Source organism: Peromyscus eremicus, chromosome 14 (assembly GCF_949786415.1).
Source record: "Peromyscus eremicus chromosome 14, PerEre_H2_v1, whole genome shotgun sequence".
NCBI classification, from domain to species: domain Eukaryota; kingdom Metazoa; phylum Chordata; class Mammalia; order Rodentia; family Cricetidae; genus Peromyscus; species Peromyscus eremicus.
This window is the reverse complement of record NC_081430.1, coordinates 69,151,094-69,164,797: the sequence shown is the minus strand read 5'-3', so window position 1 is coordinate 69,164,797 and position 13,704 is coordinate 69,151,094. Positions and strand designations below refer to the sequence as shown.

The window sequence follows — 13,704 nt, the reverse complement described above, 5'->3', positions numbered from 1 at the left end:
CTCACAAACCAAATCACAGAAATGAAGCACATGAACGTGACCTTGGTTTGGATCCTGAAAGGATGCTCTGAAGGCATCTAGGAGGACAGATGGACCTTGAAAAGCTGACAGCAGGAGGTAAAATTCTCCTTAAGGTAAACTTTGTAAGCCAGGTAGTGCAGGCATGCAGGCCCAGTACTTTAGACCAGGAGGCAAGATGATCCTGAATTTGGCTGTGGGTTACACATTGTACACATGTGAAATTGAATTTTCTGATTATGATATCAGTATTTTACTTAAAGGCAAAGGATTGTTATGCTCTCTGCTTCCTTTCACATTGCTCAGTAAAATAAAATTATAAAACTCGTCAGGCGGTGATGGCGCACGCCTTTAACCCAGCTCTCAGGAGGCAGAGGCAGGAGCAGCTGTCAGTTCAAGGACAGCCTGGTCTATAGCCAGGGCCACACAAAAAAATTACAAAACTGAAAACTAATTATAATAAGTATAACAAAGAGATGGAAAGAGAAGACAACAGGCCAGAAATATTAAAAACTGGGTAATCTAGTCAAAGGACACAAAGAACCCCTTTGTGTTATTATTTTAAGTTCAAAATTGTTTTTAAATAAAAAGATAAAAACTACAAATAATTACTTAGTAATGGAAACTCATACCAGTTAATGATGTTGTCAAACAAGTTGAAAGAGTCTTTTGGAAAATGGAGTTTTGGTAATGTCTGGGCAAAGGAAAGGGAGTAATTAAGAACAAAGCCTACCCTGGGTACAATGTCCTCCTTACAATATGCTATGGAAATGTTACCCAACAGAACATGGCCATTCTGGGAAAGTCAACTGTGGAAGGCTTTAACGCATCAATACATGAACCAAACGTGAAAAACTCACATAGGAAGTGAGGACCTCCTCCCTCTGTTCGTCTTCTTGGCAATGACTGGTGTTCCAAAATGCTCTGGGTTTGTTAAAGGCAGCTGGTCAAGCGTCTGCAGAAGAGACAGATGAATTCAATTCCCACTTCACGTCCCCATCAGCCGCTGCAGCTCACAAATCAACCCTACCACCTTACCTCACTCTCGGCAAAATGTCTCTCCCCTTTCAGGCAAAGAGAGGTGCGCCTCAGAGTTCTCTCGTCACCATCATCAAATACTGCAACAAGAAAAGGTGTCTGAGAACTTGTGCACGTCAGTTCAATTAAAAACTAATTAGGTGTAAACAATGCCATTACTGCTATTTCAGAGCTGAATACTCATTATCTATCTCTTAGCTATTTTTCAAAACTTTCTAAAATGCATACACCACAGATGTCATTTTATACATGTCAAACAATCACAGGTTAGGTGGCTGTCCCCATAAGTCAACTAATTAAGTATCCCCACTTGCTCCGCTGCAGAATCACCCTCCTTTTTAAAAAAATAATTTATTTAAATTTATCTTATGTGCATTGGTGTGAAGGTGTCAGATCCCCTAGAACTGGAGTTACAGACAGTTTGAACTGCCATATGGGTGCTGGGAATTGAACCCAGGTCCTCTGGAAGAGCAGCCAGTGTTCTTAACCGCTGAGCCACCTCTCTAGCCCTAGGATCACCCTCTTAACATGGTCTCAGTCAGAGAACAAATGTAAAATTACCTTCAACCCTAGACTGAATAAAACCAGGTCTCTAAAAAACAAAGCGGCAGGAATTTTTCTGCACAGTTCTCAATGGAATACCTCTACTTTCCACAAATGTCTGATTTCTTCTTCTTTTTTTTCCCCCTTTTTTCACATTTTTTGAAACAGGGTCTCTCTACATAGCCCTGGCTGTCCTGGAACTCACTATGTCCTGGAACTCAGTATGTAAACCAGGCTGTCCTAGAACTCACTATGTAGACCAGGCTGGCCTTGAACTCACAGAGATCCTCCTTGTTCTTCCTCTGTGTCTGATTTCTGATAATGGTGATAGATTATGTTATTTCTACTTACTTGCCTAATAAATAACTTCTTATACTAGAAGTCCTGGCTGCCCAAATCTAAAATTTCCATAATGCAAATTTTTTCTTTTACTAGAAAAAGCTATAAGTAATTAAAAAGGAAATATCAAAAAGATATTATTGTCCAAAATATGTGTGTCAAAATTACAATATACGGGCTGCCACAGTGATAGAATGCTTACGCAGTAGGCACAAGACCCTGAGTTTGATCCCCAGTGTGTGAGGGGGTATGGGTAAGGGTTATGTATGCAGCACTATCAAGCATAACAAAGGAACCACTATTCTTTGAAAAATTCCAATCCCTGGCCTCACAAACCAAACTTAGTATCATTCTGCATGTATTTGTGTCAATATACAAATTTTAAAGAATATTTAAAAGAATAAATATTTTAAAGAATAAAATATTCTATATTAGCCAGGCGGTGGTGGCACACACCTTTGATCCCAGCACTCAAGAGGCAGAGCCAAGTGGATCTCTGTGAGTTCGAGGCCAGCCTGGTCTACAGAGCGAGATCCAGGACAGGCACCAAAGCTACACAGAGAAACCCTGTCTCGAAAAACCAAAAAAGAAAAAAAGAAAGAAAAAAAAATTCTACATTTTAAAGAATAAAATCAAGCCAGGATGGTGGAGCACACCTTTAATTCCAGCACTCAGGAGGCAGAGGCAGGCGGATCTCTGTGAGTCTCAAGTCAGCTTGATCTACTTAGGAAGTTCCAGGACGACCAGTTACAGAGTGAAACCTGTCTTTCAACACACACACACACTCCAGTTTTCCTTCCTGCCTCTAATGGCAATGGACACACATCTGAATGAAGTATGAGGAGGTGAAGTGAAACTATACCAGTATGGGATGTGGGGATTAGGATCACTGGCTGCTCTTACGGTGGACCCAGGTTCAGTTCTCAGCACCCACATGGTGGCTGACTCAGGTCCAGGAGATCCATTGCCTTCAGATTACCACAGGTCCAGACATGTACATGGTGCACACACATACATGTAGACAAGACACTAGTGCACATAAAATAAATCTAAGAAAAAAATTTAAAGACCAATTGGCACTGTCAAATTTATATAAGAAAATATGCTCCACAGGGTTTTATTATTATCAGTGGAAACTCTAGAATGTTCCAATGCGGGAACCTCAACAATGTTTTCTGTAATTCTTGTTTTATAAATATCACTTTGAAATAAAATTGTAATTTTGATGAGAAAAAATATATTTTGTTTCAACATCCATTATTATAGGTAGAAATACTGTTAAAAATTTTTTTCTTTCTTTTTAGGTTTTTCAAGACAGGGTTTCTCTGTGTAGCTCTGGCTGTCCTGGAACTTGCTCTGTAGACTAGGCTGTCCTCAAACTCACAGAGATCCATCGGCTTCTGTCTGCCTGGGATTAAAGGCATTTTCCAGCCACGACACCTGGAGGGATTTCTTACTTTTAATTTTTAAAAACTTTTATGTATTTTCTGTGTATAGGTGTTTTCCCTGCATGGGTATGTCTGTCCACTGCATTTATGCCTGGTGCCCATGGAAGCCATGGGACTGGGCTGACAAACAGTTGTGAGCTGCCATGTGGGTGCTGGAACTCAAACCCCTGTCCTCTGGAAGAACAGCCAGTGAGTGCTCTTAACCACAGAGCACCTCTCTAGCCTCAAAATGGATTTCTTGAAAGGGGACTGTGGTATAAATAGCTACTTTGTCATCTTACACAAGAACCTTCTAGTAAACAAAGAGAAACAGTTTAAGATTTTAATTCAGCACTCATGAGATAGAGGCAGGCTGAGCTTCCTGAGTACAAGATCAGATCAGCCTGGTCTACACAGTACATTCTAGGCCAGCCAGGGCTACATAATGAGAGCCTGTCTTAATTCAAACTATACAAATGTAGATATTTGAGTACTTTTTACACTTGTTAGTAAATTTTGCACTTTTTCTGAAAGCCACGGAGACACAATATCACAGTGGGTTTACCAATCCTGACATCTCCATTATCAAAACCACAAGAGACGCTCCAGTTATCACAGTGACATGAAAGCCAAGTATGAGTTAGTCCCAGCACTTGGGAAGCCGAGGAAAAGACTGCCCCGACTTCCAGGCCAGCCTGGGCTACACAGCAAGAATGTCTCAAACAACAACACATGAAATAAACTGTTCCCTCTAAATAGCTGCTTTTTAGCTCTGACTTACAGTATAGCATATCAAGTGAAAACTACGAAGATGTATGTAATCATTTCTCAATCATTTGATACTGCTAAAAACATCATTTGTATAGATAATTCGTTGAACATCTTATCACAGCCCAAAATTACTAAATCTGATTATTATACAAAAATAAATACTAAAGCTTATTTACAGAAAAATGGCAAAGCTGAGACTTAAGGCAATATTAATCATTCTTTTTTTTTCCAAGACAGGGTAGTTTTGATGCCTGTCCTGGATCTCGCTCTGTAGACCAGGCTGGCCTCAAACTCACAGAGATCCGCCTGGCTCTGCCTCTCGAGTGCTGGGATTAAAGGTGTGCATCACCATCGCCCAGCAATATTAATAATTCTAAATAGACAAAATGATGTAAACACAAACAGGTATAAGCCCTAGACCCAATCTTCTAGAATTCAAAGAAACAGATAATCAATGGGAATGTAATATGATATGCTACTAAGCATAGAAGACCTGTCTACCTGTTAGCATAAAACTGATTGATACTGTAAGATAATAAAATATCTAAAGTAAGTCATCTACCCAAAGATATTATAATTGACCATCATTTACTAAACTTCAACCACATCCTAATCCACAAAACAGCATTTGAATGCTTGAAGTCGCAATTTTCTCTTATAGGTAAATTTAGAATAAGAAGGTTAAGTAATGAGCTACAATCTAATTAACCAAAGACACAGTTGGTAGGTATGAGGAAGAAGTAAAGAAAGAATGTGCACCACCCTAGGTGGCCTATTACACACTAGGTTATTGCTCCTAGGCTTGTTATAAGGAAGGAGGAGGAAGTCAAAGGTTTAGAAAAATCAAATTATTGGTATATATGTATACAGCAGTTATGACGGAACAAAGTATTTCACATATTGAAATAAAAACTGTAAATATGCCTATGTTAGGTAGAACCAATTGTCCTTTAAATATCATTTACTTTTACTTACTTAGCTGACAAATAAACTATGAACATTTACAGCATACAACACGTTTTGAAATACGTGTGTACACGTTAACATGTTAGCACATGTATCACCTCACATTTTTTTGTGGTGAGAACATTTCAAATCTATCTCGGTGCTGGTACTCACTAGCCAACGCCTCTTTAATTGGCCCCCTCCTCAGCCCTTCTGTTTTACTCTGGCACAGACTCTCGCCATGGAGCCCAAGCTCGCCTGACTTGCAACCCTCCTATCTCTGCCTGGAGTGCTAGGATTACACAGCTCACCACATCCCATTCAGCTTACCAGAAATCCGTACCATTTGACAAACACCCCCAGTCCCTCAGCCCTCCTTCCCCTGTTCCCTTCATTCTGCTTTCTGTGAGTCTGACCCTTTCAGAGTCTACATATAAAGGAGATGGTGGAGCATTTGATTGTCTGTGTTGAGTTTATTTCTGTTAGCACAATGTCCCCAGGTTCATCTATGCAGCTGCAAGTAGAAGACTTTCTAGTCTTATTAAGACTGAGCAGTAGTCCATGGCAACAGACCACATTCCATCTAGTCACCCAGTGATGGACACTTAGGTAATTCCATACCATCACTGGGCAGGGGGGTCACAGTGAACATGGGAATACAAAAGTTCTCTGATGGACTGGTTTCATGTTTCCTTAGATATAAAAGCAGAAATGGGATTTCTGGATGCATAGTAGGTCTGTCTATTTTGCAGTCACGTGCTGTCGGTAGCATCCCAAGAACTCAGATGGCGGAGGCAGAAGGATTGTGAGTTAGAGCCAGCCTGGGTCACATAGAGACCTTGTCTTGAAAACCCAAAGTTCAAGTTTTAGCTTTTTGAGGACCCTCCATACTGTTTTCCATAGCGGTTTTACTGATTTATACTCTTACCAACAGGAAAGAAAGGCTCCCTTTGCTCCACGTTCTTAGCCGTATGTCTTGTCTTTATGCTAACAGCTATTCTAGTAAGTATGAGACGGTATCTCATGATGGTTCTGAATTCCTTCACGATCAATATGCAGTCACGCATCCTTGGCAGTGGGAGTCTATCCCGAGAAAGACACGGCTAGGTGATTGCAGGACTGTGAGATCATCACAACCCTAGATGGCGGAGCGCCACACCTAGGTGACGCCACACCTAGGTGAACAACGTATATGTCACTGCCCTCAGGCTACACACCAAGCATACTACTGTACTGTACTGTACTGTAGGTCTCAACAACATGATCATAACTATCTAGTAACTGAAACATTTAGACACAGAACATGAACAGCAAACACACAGTTCAAATGATAAAATAGGGACTAGAGAGACGGCTTAGTGTGTAAGAGCACTGGCTGCTCCTCTAAAGGACTTGGGTTTGAGTCTTAGTACCCACATGGGCTTACAATCTTAACTCCAATCCCAAGGGATCTGACACCCTCTTCTGGCCTCCTTGGACATCAGGCACACGCAGTACACAGACAGTCAGGCAAAATACCCACATACGTAAGCTTTAAATGGTGACCCGTAAAGGCCACTTACTGTAAAAGAAACATACAGAACTAAAGTCAGGTAGAAAAGAGTGAGTGTGAAGGGCTGGAATACCACTCCACACCACCACTCTTCATAAATACAGTACGATGGACATTATGTTGTTCTGCAATAATAAATGTTAGATTACCCTAAGTTTATTTATCAAGCTATCTTTAAACTTGTTTTTAAGACAGATCTAGCAATCACTACGAAGACCAGGCTGGCCTCAAACTTAAAAGGGATCCGCCTGCCTCTGCCTCCCAAATGTTGGAATTAAAGGCATGTACTACCACGCCTGGCATCTTTTAACTTGTTTCATGTAATAATACTCAGCTTAAAACACAAACCTGTTTGTACAACTATACAAAATTACTTTTTTCCTTCCTGTATTTATTCTAGTCTATAAGCTCACGTTTCTCTTAAAGCTCTGTTGCTAAAAGCTCAGATTCAAACACATAGTCGTCTAGGCCAACACAGAACTAGGATCACCAACAGCACTGTCTTCTAACTCTACATCTGGTCCCACGGAAGGTGTTCAGGGACAATAACATGCAAAGTGGGATCATCTCCTACGATAACTTGGAAGAGTGTCTGAAGGGCTTGTCTCAGGCTGAACTCTGACATATGAATAATAAACAAGCCACAGACACCAGGGGCTGGAGAGACGGCTCAGCAGGTAAGAGGCACCAGCTATTCCTGCAGAGGACCCAGGTTCAGTTCCCAGCATCCATGGAGTTCACAATCATCTATAACTCCAGCTTCCAGGGGATCTGATACTCTGTCCTGGCCCCTATGGGCACCTGCATGTACAAGATGCATACAAACTCACAAACATACACACATAAAAATAAAAATTTTAAAAATGCATTCAGTATAACTAAAATGTCATTTAGAGCAGTAGTTCTTAACCTTCCTAGTGCTTTGACCCTACCCTATAAGACAGTTCTTCATGTTGTGGTGACCCCCTCCCAACAATAAAATTATTTTTGTTGCTACTTCATAACTGTAATTTTGCTACTGTATGAGGGCTGGAGAGATGGCTCAGAGGTTAAGAGCACTGACTGCTCTTCCAGAGGTCCTGAGTTCAATTCCCAGCAACCACATGGTGGCTCACAACCATCTGTAATGAGATCTGGTGCCCTTTTCTGGCCTGCAGTCATACATGCTATATCATGCTGTATACATAATAAATAAATAAATCTTAAAAAAAAAATCTCAATGATTGTAATTTAGTAGATCAGGTAGGTAATGAAGGGCAGGCAAGGTTGCTCAGAGATTTAAATCAACTGTCACCAAGCTGATATGAGTGGGATTACTGGGGATCCACATGGTAAGAAAGAACTGAGTTTTAAAAGTTGTCCTTTGACTTCCACATGCGCACTGTGACATGTACATGCCCACATGTGTTGTGGAATATTAGTTGAAGATGTGTTACATTTGTTTATGTTGAGGAATATTTGTTTAATGATGAAAAATGTGTTGGATTCTTTTATGCTGCATTTGTTTAACTCTGTGAAGCTGTGTTACTGTGCCTGTCTAAAACACCTGATGGTCTAATAAAGAGCTAAATGGCTAATAACAAGGCAGGAGAAAGGATAGGTGGGGCTGGTAGGCAGAGAGAGTAAGTAGAAGGAGAAAAAGAGGAGGAGGAGGAGGAGGAGGGAAAAAAAGGAGGAGAGAGGTCACCAGGGGCTAATCACTCAGCTACACAGCAGATATGGAGTAAGAAGTAAACAAAGGTATATAGAATAGAGAAAGGTAAAAGCCCAGAGGCAAAAAAAGTAGACGAGATAATTTAAGTTAAGAAAAGCTGACTAGAAACAAGCCAAGCTAAGGCCGGGCATCCATAAGTAAGAGTAAGTCTTCATGTGATTATTTGGGAGCTGGGTGGCGGGCACCCCACAAAGCAAAGAGTAAAAAAATCCAACAACACACATAGCTGGCACACATTCTAAATAAATAAATGAATAAACAAACTGAAATTAGTAATGTCTTGAAGCTTGTTCTCCAGAACTGCTTTAAACTTATCACTTAAAGACTCTAAATATGCCACCAGAACTCTTAGACCTGATAAATACCTCAGCATAGCAGCCAGATACCAAATCAAAACACGGAAGTCATTGGCTTTTCTGTATACCAATAATGAACTGAGAATGAGATCAGGAAAAATCTGACTAAAACAGCATGCAACACCAAAGAAGCCTAACCAAAGAGGTGGGAGACCTCTACAATGAAAGTCTCAGAACGCTGACAGAAGAGACTGAAGGTAAGGAGAAGGTATGAAGACCTCCCAAACTCATGGATTGGCAGAAGGTTGTAAACATGCCTTTACTGTTGAAAGTAACTATCCACACAATCCCCCATCAAAATTACAGTAATACTTGGGGCTAGAGAAGTGGCTCAGAGATTAAGAGCACTGACTGTTCTTCCAGAGGACCCAGGTTCAATTCCCAGCAACCATATGGCAGCTCACAACTGTTTGTAATTCCAAGACCTGATACCCTCACACAGACATACATGCAGGCAAATACACCAATACACATAAAATAAAAATAATAAATTGTTTTTTTTAACTACTATAGTATTCTGCACAGAACCATGAAAAGAACTCTGAAATTGATATGGAAGCACAAAAGACCTCAAATATCCAAAACAATCTTAAGCAAAAAGAACAATGCCAGAGGCATGTGTCACAGTACCTGACCCCAGACTGTACTCCAGAGCCAGGGTGATAAAACCAGACATGAGCAGGAAAAGACAGGTAGATGAGAGGATGAGAACAGAGGACCCAGAAATAACTCCACAGACAATGAATTTTTGACAAACGTGTCAAACCTTGAAAAAAAGACACCTTCTTCAACAAATGGTGCTCATAGAACTTCATATCCCCACATCAAAGAATAAAAATGGGCTCTCGGGCGGTGGTGGCACACGCCTTTAATCCCAGCACTCGGGAGGCAGAGGCAGGAGGATCTCTGTGAGTTCCAGGCCAGCCTGGTCTATAAAGTGAGTTCCAGGAAAGGCACAAAACTACACAGAGAAACCCTGTCTCAAAAAACCAAAAAAAAAAAAAAAAAAAAAAAAAAAGAAAAGAAAAATGGACTCCTCATCTTTCACTGTACACAGAAATCAATATAAGCCTGGAAGTTGGAAAGTGCTAGAGGAAGATCCAGGCAAAACACTTCAATTCACAGGTCCAGAACTCCAACAGGACAGGAGATAAGCCCAAGAACTATCAGGATGCTTTACATAAAATTAAGCTTCTACACAGCCAAGGATACAACTACTACAGTGAAGACAGCCTAGAAATGAAAGCAAGTCTCTGTCAACTATATACCAGACAGGAGATTAATATCTAGAATATATAAAGAACTGCAAAAATTAAACTAAAACAAAAAACAACGAATGAGCTAATGAACTGAGTAGAATGTTCTGAAAAAAAACTACGAACAGCCAAGAAATATTTGGAAAAGTTTTCAATATCCTTAGCCCTCAGGGAAATGTGGATTAAATCTGCTTTGCGACTATCTCACCCCAGTCAGAATGGCTGTCATCAAAAACAAACTGGAACCAATTCTGACAAGCACACAGGGAAAGAAGAACACTTAGACACTGGGAGAAGAGCAAACTAGTTCAGCCACGAAAGAGAACTACCAAATGATCCAGCTGTACCACTCTTGGACCTGAAGGGATTTAAGCCAACATACCAGACAGACACTTGACACATCCATCTTCACTGCTGAACAATCGCTTACGCCAGGAAATCAGACAGCCCAGGTGTACAAAAATGTGGTCCACAGACAACAGAATTTCATACAGTCATAAAGAAAACTGAAATTATGACATCCACAGGTAAATGAATGGAATTAGAAGTCATTGTGTTAAGGGAAATAAGCCAGACTCAGAAAGACAAATACTGTAATTTTTCTCTTCTATATGAAAGAAACCTACACTCCAAATGTGTGTGTGTGTGTGTGTGTGTGTGTGTGTGTGTGTGATGAAACTATAAAGGGAACCATGAGAGGGGAAGAGGGAACTTAAAGAAAGGCAGGAAGAGATGGTAATGGACTCCGGATGATGAGGAAGCAGAAGAAAACGATCTGAGGGAAGGAAGAGAATCTCACACTTCATCTTCCCAAGTACTACACATGAGCTATCATACCTGGTGAGAAATATTTCTAATGTTCCCCAGAAACAAACAAACAAAACCCCAAGATTGCTGCTACTGGGGATGCTGAGGCACAAGGACTGTTTGAGGCCAGCTTGCCCTACACAATTGAGACTCTGGTTTTAAAACAAAACACCCCATGAGCTGAGATTACATATAGTTCAATATTAGAAAGCAATGTGCTATCAGACTAAACAACAAACAAAACAAAAACAAAAACAAAAAATTCCTTCATATACAGAATCCCCCAGCAGAGAGGTAATATTGGGGTTCAAACCCAGGGCTTGTTAAGCATCTGCTCTCCACTGAGCCACATCCAGCCCCATATTCTCTTTCAAACTTGTTATTCAGCTACGACAAAAGAGAACTGTCTATATTACATTAAAGATTTACTCTCATTGATTATGATGGTAACTTCTTCACATCATGACTGATCCTAACCCCTATGTGGGCCACACCAGAAAGCCTGGGTCCTCTTCTGTTTCACTTTCAATAGTTCTATGTAACTTCAGATATCTTTGGAGGTCAAACGAGGTCAAAGACTATATGAGCCAGTGTGTGTGTGTGTGTGTGTGTGTGTGTGTGTGTGTGTGCATACACACATGAGTATTTTGAAGGGTTAGTTTTCTTCTACTACTACTACTACTGACAATCATCCCAATTCAGTCGTCAGGCTTTTATGGACCACTTCTGCCCATGGAGCCATCACACTGTCTCATATACTTTATTTTCTATACATGTACTATGTGCATCAGAATCATCCAGTGTGTTAACAAAAAAAAAAAAAAGGCTGGCATCGCCATCCCTAGACCTACTGAATTTAAGAGGGTAGGGGTCCTCATTTTATATTCTTTAGGTAAGAACCAGTTGTTCTTACATATACTTAGACATGCTTTTGTATCTCAATCAAGTTAGCTTTTAAGTGGTTTGAGTGTAAGTCACAAATGTATACTTTCATCTCTAATCATCCAGCCTCTGAATACTGGGAACAAAGGTATTAGCCACCACTCCATTTTAGCCACATTTCTTTTTAAGCCAACACAAGTTTACACATAGACAGGTAAGAATGAACTCACATTAACAGTCTATAGGTCGTTCCTGAAAGCGCCTAAGACAAGAATCCACTGTATAGATCCTCAAACCTGAAGCTACAAGCACCTAGGCTTGAATCTAGTCTGGCAGAGCTTGTTCCGTCTTTATGTTCTGCTGTAACATCTACATTATCCTTAGTGCAACAAGTGGCAGTAACTCCTGTACAATCCTAACTGCAATTACAGAAATCACATTAAAACACTGTCTTATGAAAAGAAAAAAAAAAATTGGACTTTCTTGAAGACAAAATGTCCAAGTAAGCCACAACAGAAGTACTCTTAGATAAAAGATAAAAATGGCCAAGTTATCTGAACGATACTTGCTTTTGTCCCAACTGAATGTCACTACAATTTTAGCTAGCTATATGCAGTAAGTTCACAGGAAAGAATTCATGTTCTCTGCCAACACACACATCAGTGTATTTATAAGGTAGAGGTATACACGCCTCCAATCAAAGCCATGTGTAAAGTTACTACTTACCCACGGTATACCAACTAGCATCTGTCAACTTGCTGATAATAGCTTCCTGGAAGGATCCATCAGATGTCCTTGTTTCAACAATAGCTCCGACCTAAAACATGAAACTCAAATTGTCTTAAAGATTTAAACACACAGACCGAACCATTCCCATTAACTACATGAGTAGGAAACTTTTGATAAATGCACAAGCTGGAATAAGGGAGAATTCTCAGTTGGGATGCTCATATCTTCATTATGTACTCTGAGCCCCAAAGTTCTTCAGCGTAAGTAAGGGACTTGATGCTTGTATTTTACAAACTGAAAAGATAATTTGCAGAGTCTAGGATTCAAATCCTGACTAAAAATCTTACCTCAGTGTTTGTTCACTACATTGTATTATCTCCAATAAGCTTAGCTGTAACAAATGTCAAACCATAAGACAACAAAAAATACTTTGTTTTCTTTCACCAAAATATTGAGTATGGAATTCAGTACTTATATTTATATAACTATATTTAGAAACCTTTTAGATAAAGGTAGAGAGAGGTAAAGAGAGGTAGAGAGGTAGAGAGAGAGAGAGAGAGAGAGAGAGAGAGAGAAATGTACCAGTTAGCTTTCTTCCAATTTCCAAACCATTGTGTATCAGATATGAACCAAAGAGGTACTTGGACATAACAAAGGTTTACTACATAAACAAATGGTCAGAAACGGATGGAAAACACAACATAGCTATTCATTAAATTGAATAATAAAACAAATACGCCAGGCAGTGGTGGCGCATGCATTTAATCCCAGCACTTGGGAGGCAGAGCCAGGCAGATCTCTGAGTTCAGGGCCAGCCTGGTCTACAGAGTGAGTTCCAGGAAAGGTGCAAAGCTACACAGAGAAACCCTGTCTCGAAAAACCAAAAAAATAAAATAAAATAAAATAATAATAATAATATAGTTTATCTGATAAGTCAGAAGAAAAGTTTATGATATTTGGCACGACGTTGCAGGCATCATCTTAAATACTGCAACAATGTAAAAAAATAACAAGGAATATTTTCAAGCTGAGTAGGCAGCACACAACCACAGGTAGATCTCTGTAAGTTCAAGTCCAGCCTGGTCTACATACTGAGCACCAGGCTAGCCAGGGCTAAATAGTGAGACGCTGTCTCAAAACAAACAACAAGCAAGCAAGCTATATATACATATGCATGTATATATTCAGTCCATGAACTCAAACCTGCAAAAGGCAAGTGAAGCCAGGCGGTGGTGGTGCATACCTTTAATCCCAGCACTTGGGAGGCAGAGCCAGGCGGATCTCTATGCGTTCGAGGCCAGCCTGGTCTACAGATTCAGGACAGGCA

At 40.2% G+C, this 13,704-nt stretch overlaps 1 protein-coding gene across 1 annotated transcript in view; it reads right to left on the bottom strand.

Moving 5' to 3' along the window:
- The window catches only part of Arid4a (AT-rich interaction domain 4A), a 71,925-nt gene that overhangs the window by 51,151 nt on the left and 7,070 nt on the right, over positions 1-13,704 (bottom strand). The window contains exons 5-7 of the mRNA XM_059279864.1: positions 12,375-12,465; positions 1,057-1,136; positions 879-973 (exon numbers count right to left, since the gene is read on the bottom strand). Of these exons, the coding sequence (XP_059135847.1) occupies positions 879-973; positions 1,057-1,136; positions 12,375-12,465 (266 nt within the window). The remainder of the gene's footprint in view (positions 1-878; positions 974-1,056; positions 1,137-12,374; positions 12,466-13,704) is intronic.